General features: G+C 42.2%; 1 protein-coding gene across 8 annotated transcripts in view; it reads right to left on the bottom strand.

Annotated features, from left to right (window-relative positions):
- The window catches only part of ENOX1 (ecto-NOX disulfide-thiol exchanger 1), a 294,079-nt gene that overhangs the window by 29,962 nt on the left and 249,120 nt on the right, over window positions 1-14,997 (bottom strand). For all 8 annotated transcript variants that reach the window (XM_081206412.1, XM_081206405.1, XM_081206409.1 and 5 more), the window contains one exon: window positions 1,666-1,850. In XM_081206412.1, the coding sequence (XP_081062538.1) occupies window positions 1,666-1,850 (185 nt within the window). The remainder of the gene's footprint in view (window positions 1-1,665; window positions 1,851-14,997) is intronic.

The raw sequence follows: 14,997 nt of genomic DNA, 5'->3' as shown, positions 1-14,997 counted from the left end.
GGACATTATTTCAATTTGTTTGTTAGAGATCTCACACTGGGTGAGAAATTAAACTGTAACGTAGCTCTATGAGGAGAATTATCTCAAAAAAGTATAAGTGCAACGCCTGAACTGCCCTTAAATCAAATGGATTTTCATTTCCAGACAATATCAATTGCAAGGGTTGCCATTTTTATACCCAAGGGAAAAAAATGATAATACAATTTTTGATTGCCTAGTCCTTTAAATGTAGGAAGAAATCTTGAAAAGAAAAGAGAGAGAAAAGAAGAACTGGGAGCAGTAGCTTGCAAATAAGCCAGTTTTGCCATATTTACCTTATTTTTCAACAGAAAAAAATGCACTTATTTTTGCTGATAGGCTTCTTCTCAGACAGAGGGCTTTTCCAAAAGATTAGATAATTGCAGAAATAATGTGCAGTCCTTATGTGCAGCTGAAGTAGATACAAACATCCTTATCCCAGCAGTTGCAGAGGAATTAAAATGGCAGAGGAATACAAATGTATTTTTCCCAGCTGGAACTTGGTTGTAGGGATATCTCATTTCCCCCATACTCAAGCATTATTTTGTTCCTAGTAAAGCACAATTCTCCACCTATTAGGCCACCCATTGTACTTAAAATTGCCACAGAGAATGGGAGGACAACAAGTGTCAATGGGCATTTGTTGGTTACTACTTCCACGTTCACAAACAACTAGGAATACACTCTCCAATGCTTGAGCAATTTTGAATTCTTTTCTCTGCACCTTTATTTTAGTGACTTGGTGCTTTCTGCTGCACAGCTCCAACGGCAGAATTCATGTAGTTTCAAAAAACGTGTCTGAGAACATGTACAGATGGATAAATATCAGCCAGTCTATTTCCTCTTTTGAAATACCGCCCTGGCATTTAATTACACTTTACACCCCTTCATTTTAAAATCTTAGTTTGTGAATGCACACTCCCTGTACCTCAGAGGGGAACATACACATATTGAAAGAAAAGGAAAGGAAAGGAAAAGAAAAGAAAAGAAAAGAAAAGAAAAGAAAAGAAAAGAAAAGAAAAGAAAAGAAAAGAAAAGAAAAGAAAAGGCAGATAATTTTTTAAGGTTCTTTTTTTTGAAATTTTATGTGTTAAATTTTAAATAATGAGCATACTCAGCTTCTCCATTGTTTGCGTTAAAGGTAAAGGTACCCCTGACCATTAGGTCCAGTCGCGGACGACTCTGAGGTTGTGCGCTCATCTCACTCCATAGGCCGAGGGAGCCAGCGTTTGTCCGCAGACAGCTTCCGGCTCATGTGGCCAGCATGACAAAGCTGCTTCTGGCGAATCAGAGCAGCGCACAGAAACGCTGGAGCGGTACCTATTTATCTACTTGCACTTTGACGTGCTTTCAAATTGCTAGGTTGGCAGGAGCAGGGACTGAGCAACGGGAGCTCACCCCATCACGGGGATTCGAACCGCCGACCTTCCAATCAGCAAGCCCTAGGCTCTGTGGTTTAGACCACAGCACCACCCACATCCTATTGTCTGGGTTACAGGAGTAATAATCAGTTCTCTTCCAGAGCACTGCACCAAATTTGGCGGGGGCTTTCTGGTGACTGCTCTCAATTGCACGTATGCCCCCCCAGCATGCATCAGTTTGGGAGGATTATTTTAAAAGCAGTTCAAACCTCTGGTAAAGGAATACCTGCTGCATGCCTTGTAACGTTTGCTGCAAGAACTGCAACTGCTGGTCCTTTGTCAAACTTTCTTCTGTTCGAAAGAGCTGCCCTTTCTCTTGTTTCAGGAGTTCAACTTCATTTCGGTAAGCGTCCAGTTGCCATCGGAGACTGTCGTTCTCTTCCTTAAGTGCATAAGCTTGAGCAGCTAAGGCTGAAAGAAGGGAAACACTCTGGTAGTTAATATAATGGGATCGCATTCAACAGGTAACAAGAAATTCATTTGCTTGGCAGGCCAGCAGATAATCTTAGATAAGCCAATTTGCAGCGGAACGCAGATGGGCACCATGAAAGAAGCTTAATTCAGACATCACAACAGAACATGGTTTTGCCAACCACAGATTAGAACTCAAACCCTGGTATGAGCTTTCAAGCATACACCAGGCAAACCATGGTTTAGGCCTGCTTTTCTGCTTTATTTTCCTTCCTCTGCAACTGACAGCCTCAAAAGGTGTTCCAAATTGTTCCTTGGAAAGTGGGGCTGGCGTATTTTAGATTTGGTGCCAGATGCAATCTCCACTGGGATTGCTTCCACTCGGGAGCTCCTAATCGCTTATTGGTCCCAGCGGTGCTTGAAGTCAGCACTGATCAGCTGATTGGTGGTGACTTCAAGCCCCACTTGGATTGGCTCAGGATCTTTGCAGCATGGTTTGCGATACTTCGTCCCGCCTCAACGTTTGGCAGGTGGAACATGGGGCTCAATGCTGGAGGGCTGAACCCAGTATCCCTCTCTAGGAGGGTGCCATTAAAAGCGTTTTGGGTTACGTGGAGGGACATCTCCACCCCATCCACACACCCCAAAACTGAAAGAAAACCAGAGAATTGTGCAATATGAAGGGCTTTTTTTTCCAGCTGGAGCTCAGTGGAGCTCAATTCTGGCACCTCACAGGTGGACGCCATTGCCATTATAAGAGAACGAGGGAGGCGTTCCTGCACCTCTTTCGCTAGAAAAATAGACAATAGCTATGAACACAGGTTAAACTTTCAGCTGGTTTCCGCTGTACAAGTTTAACAAAACTTTTCCCAAAATGACATTGATTGATAATTTCTATCAGCTGCATCTTTGGGGAAAATAATAGAACCATAGAGTTGGAAGGAAGCAAGGAGATCATCTAGTCAAAACCCTTGCTCAGTGCAGGATCTGTGGTTCAGGATGCAACTACAGTAGCCTTGACAGATGAGTATCCAGCCTCTGCTTACACATCACCTCCTGGGGCAGTCCATTCTACTACTGAAAAGTTCTTAATGTTAGAGAGTTTCTCTTGATCTGAAATCTGCTTTGCTGAAGTTTCCATTCATTGGCTCTAATCTTGCCCTCTGAAGCAACAAAAAAACGTATTTTTCGCTCTATAAGACGCACCAGACTACAAGACGCACCTAGTTTTTGGAGGAGGAAAACAAGTAAAAAAATATTCTGAATCTCAGAAGCCAGAACAGCAAGAGGGATCGCTGTGCAGTGAAAGCAGCAATCCCTCTTGCTGTTCTGGCTTCTGGGATAGCTGCGCAGCCTGCATTTGCCCCATAAGATGCACACACATTTCCCCTTACTTTTTAGGAGGGAAAAAGTGAGTCTTATAGAGCAAAAAATACGGTAAGTCTCTCTATCTTCTGCAAAACAGCCCTATACGCATATATGTTGAGAATAATGTGAGCGGTTAATGTGAATAACAACCAGCCGTTGTGCACATTCCCCAGACCTCATGGAGAATGTGCACAATATGCCTAATCTAAAACAGCAGTTGGGGGATATGCATATCTCGATTTTCTGGTCAGTATCCAGTCTCCAAGAAACGTGCCCTTGTTTCCGATTTGCACACACACTGCGGGTCAGTACTAGAGTGAAAGCCTGCAGATGAAAACTAAGATTTTCCCCTTTGGATTCTTTCCTCAGCATTGGGCTATGCATAGACAGAGAAATTATGGAACAGAACCAAGTGATATAAAATGCAAATGCTCTGGAAAAAAATGTTGGCACTACAGAAGCATTACTGCATTAGTAGCATTGAAAGACACTTAAGTCATTTCCTTAGGAAGCTGAATTTGGCCCCTTTTCAATTTAGAATGGCAGCTTTATTATCATAACAGATAGCAGGTGCTTGTGAGGAAATCGATTAGTATGCAGAGATGGAAATTACATTTAGCAAATGAATTGCACCGTCTGCAGTGTAGACTGAAATTTGTGTGGCAAAATGCAGGAAGCTATCAAGATCGCAGCAGCAACATTATTTAAATAAATTATTTGAGCATAAATATAGACAGGACGGCAAATGTGTTATCTAGCATTTTAGGGACACTGCTACGCTCCTCCAGAAAAAAAACTTTCCTTTTGGCAACATCAAGGACTGTTTGGCTTAGTAAATAAATATTGTATATTATTTATTCTGGTGCTGTTGTGAATTCACATCACTATAAAGCAGCTGTAATCAAATTCATAACTGCAAACAATTCCATGAGCATTCATAAGTAAGGGCATGTTATTGATTCACGCCAGTGATGGCGTAATTTTCACATTCTATATTATGGAATCTTTAATTGTCATCTGACAGGAGCAGTATATGTAAATTATAGGCAGCAGGAACTTCAAAAGGCATGGGAACATACTTCGGAAAAGAGTCCATTTCCCCTTGCAGAACCATAAAGCTGAATGCTGAAGTATTTCTTACGACAAACTGGGAAGGCTTTGCAGGCACGCCTGAAAGCAGGTGGTATGCCCTAGTGGGGCACAACAGACACATGCAACTGCCTCCATGACACCAACATCTCTGCTGCTTACTTGCAAAGGGCTGGGGCAGGGCAATTGCCCTGGTGGGAGCAGTGCCTACCAACCTAGGGTTCCTGCAGGGCAGGTCACGTGGAGATGACCTCACCACCAGCTCAGACCCATCAAGGTAAGAAGCAGTAGGTCTGGTGTTGGGAGGATGGCTCCACCCACTTGCTTCCATAGGGAAACACCAGAACCAAGTGCAGTAGCTTAGCAAGACGCTCACAAGTGGACAGATGGGGAGGAGCTGTTTTCTACAAAGTTTGCTGGGAAGGGGAGGAGAAAGGACAACAACTTCATGTGGTGCTGCCTGGAGGAAGCTGCCCCGAGAGACCCGGGAGCAGGACCGGCTGCTGGAGCTATGGAAGCGGCGATGAGAGACAATCTTGGGGTGTTCTGCACCTGCTCCATGGAAGGCTTTAGGTGTAGTAAATATGTGTAAATAAACCATATTTCTTAAAGATGCTAATCTCCGCTGTGCCTCAATTTCCCAACAGAAATACAATCCTGAGTGCGAGTCTGGAACCTCCTGGAATCTTGTGCAGACGCTCAGCCGAGATTAGGGTGGCATGTTAAAATAAGTTGCTTATTTTTCCATCTCTTAGCTACTCCTGCTTTGTGGGTACCTCTTCCCTAGCTCTTCTGCCTCCTAATATCTCTTTCTTCTTGGCCCTTCAGCCTATCTGCTTCCCAATGTCTATTTTCCTTTCCGGTCAGAGGAGCATGCAGACCACCGTTTATTCAATTAAGGAATGCAGTAAACTGCTCAATAATAAAAATAAAATCTCTTAGCTATGTGCATAAAACAGTAAAATAATCAACAACATACAGATAAAACCTGTATACAGTCGTACCTTGGCTCCCAAATGCCTTGTGAGTCAAACGTTTTGGCTCCTGAAGTGAGTGTTCCGGTTTGTGAACATTCTTTGGAACATGAACGTCTGGGAATGTTTCCCATTGGCTGCAGGAGCTTCCTGCAGCCAATTGGAAGCCACACCTTGGTTTCTGAAAGTTTTGGAAGTCAAACAGACTTCCGGAACAGATTCCATTCGACTTCCGAGGTACGACTGTCTTCCATATCATGCTATCATGCCCCTAGGGCCATATGTGAGATTTGTCTTTATTTTGTTCCGAGGCCCCATGTGAGGTCCTGGAAGCCTGAACCTTGTGGCTAAGCACGGATCCAGATACATCATGATGAATGACATCAACTTTCTTTGTTAAACATGCTGAATATGGCCGACAAGCTTTCTTATTAGAAAGAAAATCAAAACAAAGGAACACGGTGCTATTAATGGTTACCAGTTTTACATCCCCGGAAGTATTGGTGGAAAATAATTGCCTGGAACACTGTACAAAGCAGCACAGGAAGATATTTGTGAGCCACCCTTCAAATTACTTTCACAACAGAAGCTGTAAGCAGCGATCACAGTTCAGGGAAGCAATGCTAATAGGATGTGGTGACATACATAGGTTAGTATGAGGGATTCAAATTAATTCCTCACCATTGCAATTCATCAGCAGCAGGCAATTTCTCAAGGACTTCCAGTTTTGGAAGGAGGTGAAGAGGGGGGTGGGGGCAGGTTAGCACACTGGCTCACAAGGGGAGGAGAGAGGTAGGGATTGTGAGATAAAGGGCAGTGGTCAGCTATTGCAGGGGTCCCCAAGGACAGATTGAGACACCCGAGTGATGAACACCCTATAGCTACACTGATCTCTCAGGCACCCAGGAGAGATGGAGCAGCAGCAGGAATTGCCATCAAGTCTGAATCCCCGGGCGCTCTTATTGGGACTGAGATCCTGCCAATGAAATATTCATGGAATGACAGGGAAATTAACAAGTTTTAATCCTCAGTTTAGTAGTCTCCACTCAGAAATATACATGCACGTGTATTAAAATGTAGGATAACCTGAACCAGAGTAAAATAATATTTGCAAATGCCCCATCAGAGGCAGCCCAGCAAAAAGGAGTAAGCTGAAGCAGGTGTTATCAACACAAAAATATGAGAAAAGAGCCAAGAGGAGATGTTCAGAAGCTGACACACATAAATATTTATAGTGACTACAGAGATGACACTGTAATATACCATCGCCGTCTCAACAAAGGACACAATGTCATAATGTCGTGCAACATGGTGTCAGAAGAGGCCATCAATCTACAGTGCCAAGATGAGTACTGCATAATGTACAACAACAGGTCATAGATGTCCTGCCCAGGTACAAATGTTATATAGAAGATGAGGTACTGTAAAGAGAAAAGAATTCAAAAAACCAGGGATGCATTCTGAAATTCCTGCTTAACTTTGTCACTCTTTTGAATTAAACAAAATTTTTTGATCACCTGTATTCCTCATTGTTATCCCACACTTTCTCTTGCACTTTCCCATCACTTTCTGTACTGCAAAAAGTCCAGTTTGTTGCACAAGAGCACCAAATCCAATTTCGGCCCCTGTAGACGTTCTTTCTATTGCACATTCATGATTATTTGTGGTCACAGTGGGATCAGGGCAGTCATATACAACTCCACTTTCAATATTATTTGCGCCTGCAAATGTGTTGGGGCAGGCATATAATTGCTTCATTTTTAGTCAGTCCATATCCTGTAATTTCCTGCTGAAATCCTGTAACAAGTCATACCACCTACACTGCTGGTTTTTTTTTGTCCTGCATTTTTTGTGCTATATGCTATATGACAGGAATAATGTGGTTGTGTTAGGGACACATCATGGAATTATTTATTAATCAGTATATATCCACAACTAACTCTAATGTGCCACAGTGAAATACCAGTCTGGAAGGCCCTTTAATTGTGCAATCTGAATTGGTTGGTATATAATTGAATCTCAACCCCTCAAATATAGCAAGGGCCTGGAAGTGCCTTTAGTTTCCTTCCCTGTTGGCCTGCTTCCTTTTTTTGAAGTTACGCTTGGAGAAGAATAGACATTTTGGGGTAATAAAATTACTTGAGAATATCTTTTGTAAAGTATGGAAACATTAGTTCCTTATAATTGATATAATTTTCTGTGGTTGGTTAAAAAAGAGAGAGACAGAGAAAGAAAGATTTCCCACACTTGTTGGCATGATTTTAAACAATTTCTTTAGAAGGTTAATTCATCATATCGTAATGTTTTATTCTCACCCAGAAATTACATGAACATTTTCCTCAAGTTCTCAAGTGCCATTAATCAAACATAAAGTGCTTTGCCTCTCTTCAGCTGAGAAATGGAGCAGTTTGGGGCCATCTCATGAGGTGATTAATAATGGAGTGAATTTTAAAAAAAGCCTATAGTGTATTTTGTTTTAATTATTATGTTTCTGTTGTCTTAAACCCATAAATCTCCAACTGTGTGGGAAGCTTTCTTAAGGAGCTGAAAATACTTGCCGTGGGAAAACTTCTGGCCCACTTGAATAGGACTTCAGCTCAACCAATTTTACCTAGATTGAAACCAAAGGCGAAGATCTAAAATGCTGCTTTAGACATGCCCAAGGTCTTCTGGGATTTTAATCCCCCTCCCACTCTAAATAGCAGAGCCTACCCACATCTCAAATGATGCAATGCTTTTGATCCAGGCCATATTTATATGCATGCCTACCCAACAGTTGGTGTTTAGGGTATTTTACGAGACCAAACAATACCCTGGAGACTCCCGGAACATTTTTTTAAATACTAAAATCACATAAAATTATTCAAATATTTTTAAAGAGAAGGGTGGGGGGAGGAAATATTTATTAAGGGGGAAAGAACAGCAGATTCTTAAGAACATATGCAGAATTAAAAGGTCTTAAGGGGTGTGTGTTTGTGTGCTTTAGAGCAGTGGTTCCCAATTAGCTAAGTCCTGCCAACCTAGCAGTTCGAAAGCACGTCAAAGTGCAAGTAGATCAATAGGTACAGCTCCGGCGGGAAGGTAAACAGCGTTTCCGTGCGCTGTTCTGGTTTCGCCAGAAGCGGCTCAGTCATGCTGGCCGCATGACCCGGAAAAACTGTGGACAAACGTTGGCTCCCTTGGCCAGTAAAGCGAGATGAGCGCCGCAGCCCCAGAGTCGTCCACGACTGGACTTAACCGTCAGGGTCCGTAAATCCCTGTTTTTCAAAAGCCAAGCCATGGACCCCCTACTTTTGACATTCTTGATTTCTCTATGGTAGCTTTTGCTATGTGAATGGTGCCGCAGACCCCCTGGTTGGGATAGGCGAACCCCCCAGGCCACCAAATGGAACCACTGATTTAGAGGGATGGAAGGAATAGAGGCACAGAGAGAGAGATAGGGAGAGCACAACAAAGGCACAGCCTCCCGTCATCTCAAGTCATGGTGGAATCTTTAGAGGATTTCAGAGCTGTTCTCAAATACGGATAGGGCCAGCATGTCCAAAGTCTGTTTTGGGGGCCTAATCTGGCCCCTGTGGCAGTTTATTTCTTGGTCAGCCCTCACGCATGTTCACTTCATCAAATCTGGCCCTCTTTCAAAAAAGTTTGAGCACCCCTGGGCTAGGGCATATGCAGTTCTAAAATTACATTAAGGCACACCAGAGGCCCAACTTCACCTCTCTCTCTTTTTTTCCTGCTGCCAGGACAGAGATAAAAAGATAAAATGCCCTGAAAACCAGAAACGCCTTCCTCTAAGTCAGGTTTCTCCAAGCTGGTGCCTTCCAGATCTTTTGGGTGACAGCTCCCATTGGCCAAAGGGAGAGATACGATAGGAGAAGACACTGTGACCAGGTGCCCTTGACTGCCTGCTTGGTCTGTGCTGGTGCAAACGGTTGATGGGCAAATTCCGAGTCCTGCCTGCCTCCCCTTCTTAGCATTATTTCCCTTGAAACTACACTAAATGCAGAGCACCTTCTAATAGAGGACTATGCTCTGTAAAGCCGGACACATATCCACCTTTAAATGTATGTTTTCTCCAGGAAGTCAAATGCAGTGGTTGGGGGCCCTGGTGCAATTACCCAAAAAGGGCCTCTTTCTCCCCCCAAAGGTTCCACATAGCAAGTCTAAAGACTAATTAATTACAGCATAAGCTTTTGTGGACTACAATAAAATATTCTTGAGCTGGCAGAGTTTCACAACTCTCAGCAAAACACCAGGAAGCAGCATTTTGCCAACTTTAATAAACAAAAATGAAAACACTCTGAACATGTGTCGTTACACAGATTAAACTTTCTTTCACTTAATTCATCTCTGTTTTTGCTCACCTCCTCTCCTGTTGTGAAGATAGCTAAGGGAGCATGAAATCGCCAGAAACCATGCGCCATACTGTAAACTGCCCTTTACAATAAAGTCGCCTTGTGAACTTCACATGAAGGATAGCGTGGAGATTTAATTGATGAACTAATAAATAAATGATAATAATAATATGGTTCCTTTTACGGGAGCGATGCATCTTTGTATGATACAGAGTCATGTTCTTCTGCCTCCTCCCAAATGAGTACAGCCTCAAGGCTTGAACCAATCTGAATCTGGCCTGATGACTGCATGTTCCAGATGCATAAATCCCACTTGTGTTCAATTGAGCTTATGCTCAGGTTAGCGTGCCCAGGCAGTTGATTCCTAAGGAGTTATTTTAGGCTTGTAGCCACCAGGGGCAAAGGAAACTCCACTGTCCTGAAGCATCAGTATTTTATTTTATTTTTGTATACTATACAACTGCAATAGACAGAGCTTTTCAGCTAAAAAAGCTTATGAAGTGCAGTAATAAGACAAACCATCCTAATAACAAAACAATTGCTCCAGTTGCACCACAGATATTCTGGCCTTGGTCAAACAGCAGCTTTGAGGGGCGAATAAAATTAGAGAAATGGCACTGAGGAGGGGGGAGTTTAACTCCCACAGCCTGTGTCCCAGTCCCAGTCGAGTATGATATCCCCTATACAGTGGTGCCTCGCAAGACGAAAAGAATCCGTTCTGTGATTCTCTTCGTCTAGCGGTTTTTTCGCCTTGCGAAGCAAGCCCATTGACGGATTAGCGGATTAGCGCTATTAGCGGCTTTTAGCAGCTTATCGGATCAGCTGATAAGCAGCTTAGCGGCTTAGAAAAAGGGGGAGGGGAAAAACCCGCAGGAACTCGCAAGACATTTTCGTCTTGCGAAGCAAGCCCATAGGAGATTCGTTTTGCGAAGCACCTCCAAAACGGAAAACTCTTTCGTCTAGCGAGTTTTCCGTCTTGCGAGGCATTCGTCTTGCGGGGCACCACTGTAGCTGCTTTTAACAAAAAGAGAAATCTAATAATGCAGTGGTGTCCAAACTTTTTTCAAAGAGGGCCAGATTTGATGAAGTGAAGGGTCGTGAGGGCCGACCATAGTTGTTGAGGCTTAAGGATTGAAGTTGCTGAGGTTGTTTTTTTTTTTTAGGATACCCCAGGAAATAAACTGCCACAGGGGCGGGATTAAACCTCCTGGCGGGCCAGATTAGGCCCCCAAAACAGACTTTGGACATGCCTGAAATAATGTCCGGCCCGTTTTGGCTTTCAGACAGAAGTGCACTAGTCTGCCTTCTAGCAGAGTCACAGCACCTTTGGCTTCAACTCCCCACTACAACAGGGGTGGGGAACCTCCACCCCACAGAGCAATATTGCCCCAGCAGACCTCCCCATTTGGCCCCTCAGGCCATTTTGGGACAGCCACGGGCACCCTCCCTACACCTTTCAGCCTACATCATGCCAAGGGTGGGACGGGTAAGGGCAGGAATTCAAAGGAAGTTTAACATGGGTGACCAACGGTTTGTTTACTGGAGCCAGGCACATTCCCATCAGTGGTAAGTTGGGTGGTATGAGTCTGCGCCATTGAAGGTTTCCATTCAGTGGAAACCATTTCTCCCTCCCAATCCACCATCATGCCCAGACACCACATAATAGTCCTGAATAGCCTCAGGCCATCAGGTCAGCTAAACTTCCCTTCTTTTAATTACTTTGGAGATTGGGATGAATTATGACTGTGGTGATTGGTCTGCCAATTAATAGTTCAACTGGAATGCAAACTGACTGCTGGCATAAGAAGAGGCATTAACAAACAGACTGAAAAATAAAGCAAAAAGCTTATTCTAATTGTTTCTGATTTAGAAAGATTATAAATGGATAAGGGAGTTCTGGATCTTAAGAATCTTCATTTTCTATTACTTTTAACTCTCCGTCCCTTTTGTGCAGTGCTGGCAAAAATGAAACTTCATCCGCGGAAAGAAGGCACTTCTGAAAGAGACAGATGCAAGTTTTCAAGGTGGAGACTGTTAACAAACTAACAAAACACACCACTGATTGTTGGTATTGTGCAGCAATTATTGGATGAGCAACTGAAAGACCTCAGAGATAAGATGGATAAAATGGGGAATGGAAATTGATCGGAGAAAGACCAGACCAAAGAATACACAGAGCCTTTTGCGGAGGGTGTGTGTGGGTGTGTACTGATCAACATCTGCCAGAACATGAGAGTGGAATAGTAAAACGGGAGGCAGCAGATGATGAAATGGAGGGGATGATAATGAAACCATTGACAGAGACATTAAGAAACATTTTGAAATGCTTTTAACACAATTTAGAGTGAATTTAGAGGGAGGGGATGGTGATACACTTGGAAAAATAATGGAATAAATAGAAAGAGGAGTCTCTTTTTTCTCATTCTCTCCTGTTAAATTAGGATGGGAAATCATGGCCAACATAAAAAGGGATTGGAAGATATGGAATTGGGTAGGAATTAATATACAACTAGTAAATAACTATGGATTATTATGCTAATAATGGATGCTGGGGGTTTTTCGGAGATAAATTCGACATACTGGACTGGAGGAAGACTATTCTTAACATTTCACAATAATAACAACTGGAGAATCCCTTTTGGACTTTTTGTGTGGAAAGGAGAATGAATTAACTGGGAATGTCTGGGGTTGAGTACTGGGAAAACATCACCTAGCATAATGGGGAACAGCTGGATATTAACTTGGAATACAGCTAGAAACCATATATTTCAGAAGTGCATAAAATCTATTACAATTCATTTCCTCATTAAAATATTTTGCCACACACTGCTCATGGTATAAGAAGAAAGCCATTTAATTAGGGCATGATTCTGTCAAAGTAAGTCACTTTTTCATACCTTGAAAATCAGTGCTTAATTTTAGATAGAGCATGCCTTGCTGATGTGATCTGTTACACCCCTATCCTGAGGCTTGATGTATTATTAGCTATGAGTATCCAGTATATAACTACCAGGGCCTCTTAATTTCAAACCATATGCATTGATGCCACTGATGCCAGGCAATTTAGCCAGCACAAACATTTAGTAGCAGGTTTTCTGACTATTACATCACACTTCATTATGAAGTAAATCACTGCAAGGTAAATGATAAATGATAATACTTGTGAAAAAGTAGCAATATTTTCTTGTGGGGGGAAATAAAGCATTTTTTATGTTAGTTTAGAATTTTATTTTGCTAAACTACTGTTATTATTATTATTATTTCCCAATATTTTTATGAACTGTTTCTATTCCAGTACTACAGTGTTAATTTTGTTCAAGCAAAGGCACCAAAATATATTTTAGCATCTTGTCAAAATGAGAGACTAAGAGTGTCGATAAAAATGACACTAAAATAAATGTAAATTTAGATTGCTGTCACAAGTGGCTGCTTGCTTTTGTGAAGATGTTGGGTTGCTATAGAGTTTTCCATAGCAACCTTGCATCTTATTATATGAATAATCCCCTTGGTGTCCTTAAAGCCTGCTAAGAAAACAGGATTAAATCTATTCTCATATGTAATGATCCTGCATTAAACCTTATCAGGATGAAAAAGCAGAAAACATAATAAAATGTAATCTAGATAATGGCTTTCCTGGCAGTTCAAAGGCATCAAAGCACCACAGGCGTCTCAATACAGTTTGTAGTTAGGCCGTCAATTTTTCCAAAGCCCTTATTAAATATGTCTCCTTGAAAGTTCTATTTTCTTTCTCCCTTTCTTTAAAAAAACAAGAATAAGGTTAATAAACCTTTCATTGCTGTGATGAATTGAAGTATGACGGCGTCCTTTGATATGCTGAAGTCAGGAACTTTGCTACACAACAAAAGCTCTTCACTGAAGAGCCGTCTCTGCTTTGCCCTAAATATCTTGTGTGCTTTGTGTCCCTTGCCTGCTTTGTGATATGTACCTTGTAATAGAGAGCGCCTAATTTCAAAGCAAGGATGCCTAGCCCCCTTTGACCTGGGGGCCAGGTTCACTCGCCAAGGGCCGCACCCTTTCGGTTGCACACAGCCCCTCCTCCACAGTTTATTGTTGCCCCCTCCCCACTCATGAAATGATCAATCTGATCACTGGGGAAGTAGAAATTCACATCCCTATCAGGATAGTGCCCTGTTCTTCTCTTCCTCTACTTCTTCTTTAAAAATATTTTTTTTGCCACTGCCACCCAAATTGTCGTTCCATGAATGCATCCATATGGACAAGCTGTTGTTTTTAAAAATGGTTTTATAACACCTACATGGCAAAAAATAAAGGAACAATGAAAAGTTAGAAACTAACAACAATTTATAGTCTAATAACCAAATTCTAAATATGGAGATACTCCTCAGAATGGATTGCACTTGTAATGTTAGTTCGTAAGAACTCATGAGCCAAGTCTGAGATTCCTTTTTGATTCTGCTAGCAATATCGCCAACGTTCATAAATATGATTCATATATGAATGCATCCATCTTATAACACTCAAATTACAAACTGAGCAGTTTCCCACAGATGTTCTCTTTCAGCTCGGAATGTTAAATATATCCACATTTAGCAGACCAGATGCCTCAAGTCAGCTATTCTGTAGCTGCCCGCACAGAAGTTATTTAACATTAATAACTTACTCTCAAATGAAACTCCCACTGGTTTGGTTCACGTGTTACACTAAGCGAAACCACAGCTTAACGTGAATGAACGAGCATGTGAGTTCTGGGAGCGGAGATTGTGTCTGCTTCATTCTTCCCTGGTGATTTTGCTGCTGTGCTGGCTCAATGTTCCATCCAAAGCCAGGTTTAGCTCTCTCCAGACGGACCCTGAGCTGTAAGCAAGCTCTGTGTTCTGCGATTTCCAACTTGTGCTTTGTCCAGGATCTAAACTGGGAGCCTTGGGCTCAGATGACACATGAAGTTAAACCATGACTTGGCTCAGCACAACACAACCAGAGAGGAGTGAAGTAGCTGTTATCTTCTCTCCTGGATCCTGCACTCTTGAATGAATAATTCAAGCTAATGCTCATTTTCTATATGTAAGCGGTCACTGACTGGCCATGAAAAGTATTAGAATTAGTCCTAAAACAGCCTGCCAAACTATGACAACTTTCTACTGGAGGGTTTTTGCATTTCTGAGTGGATTAGAAGGATCCCGCAGTTGGATGGATGATGCCCCAAAACAGGATGTCCCTTGTTGAAATCATTTTAGTCAGGGGCCACTCCCACATTTCTTAACACCTTCAAGAAAACACGTTTCAAAACAACTGTTTTAGCACTGCCAAAAATCTCAATTTCCTCCTTTATCTCCTATTTCATTTAGGCTCCTGCTGTTCTAAAGCCTAGACTCTGTCTCG

This window comes from Podarcis bocagei (assembly GCF_964188305.1).
Source record: "Podarcis bocagei genome assembly, chromosome: 8".
Lineage (NCBI taxonomy): Eukaryota > Metazoa > Chordata > Lepidosauria > Squamata > Lacertidae > Podarcis > Podarcis bocagei.
Note: the sequence above shows the minus strand (reverse complement) of the source record. Positions and strands in the feature narration are given on the sequence as shown.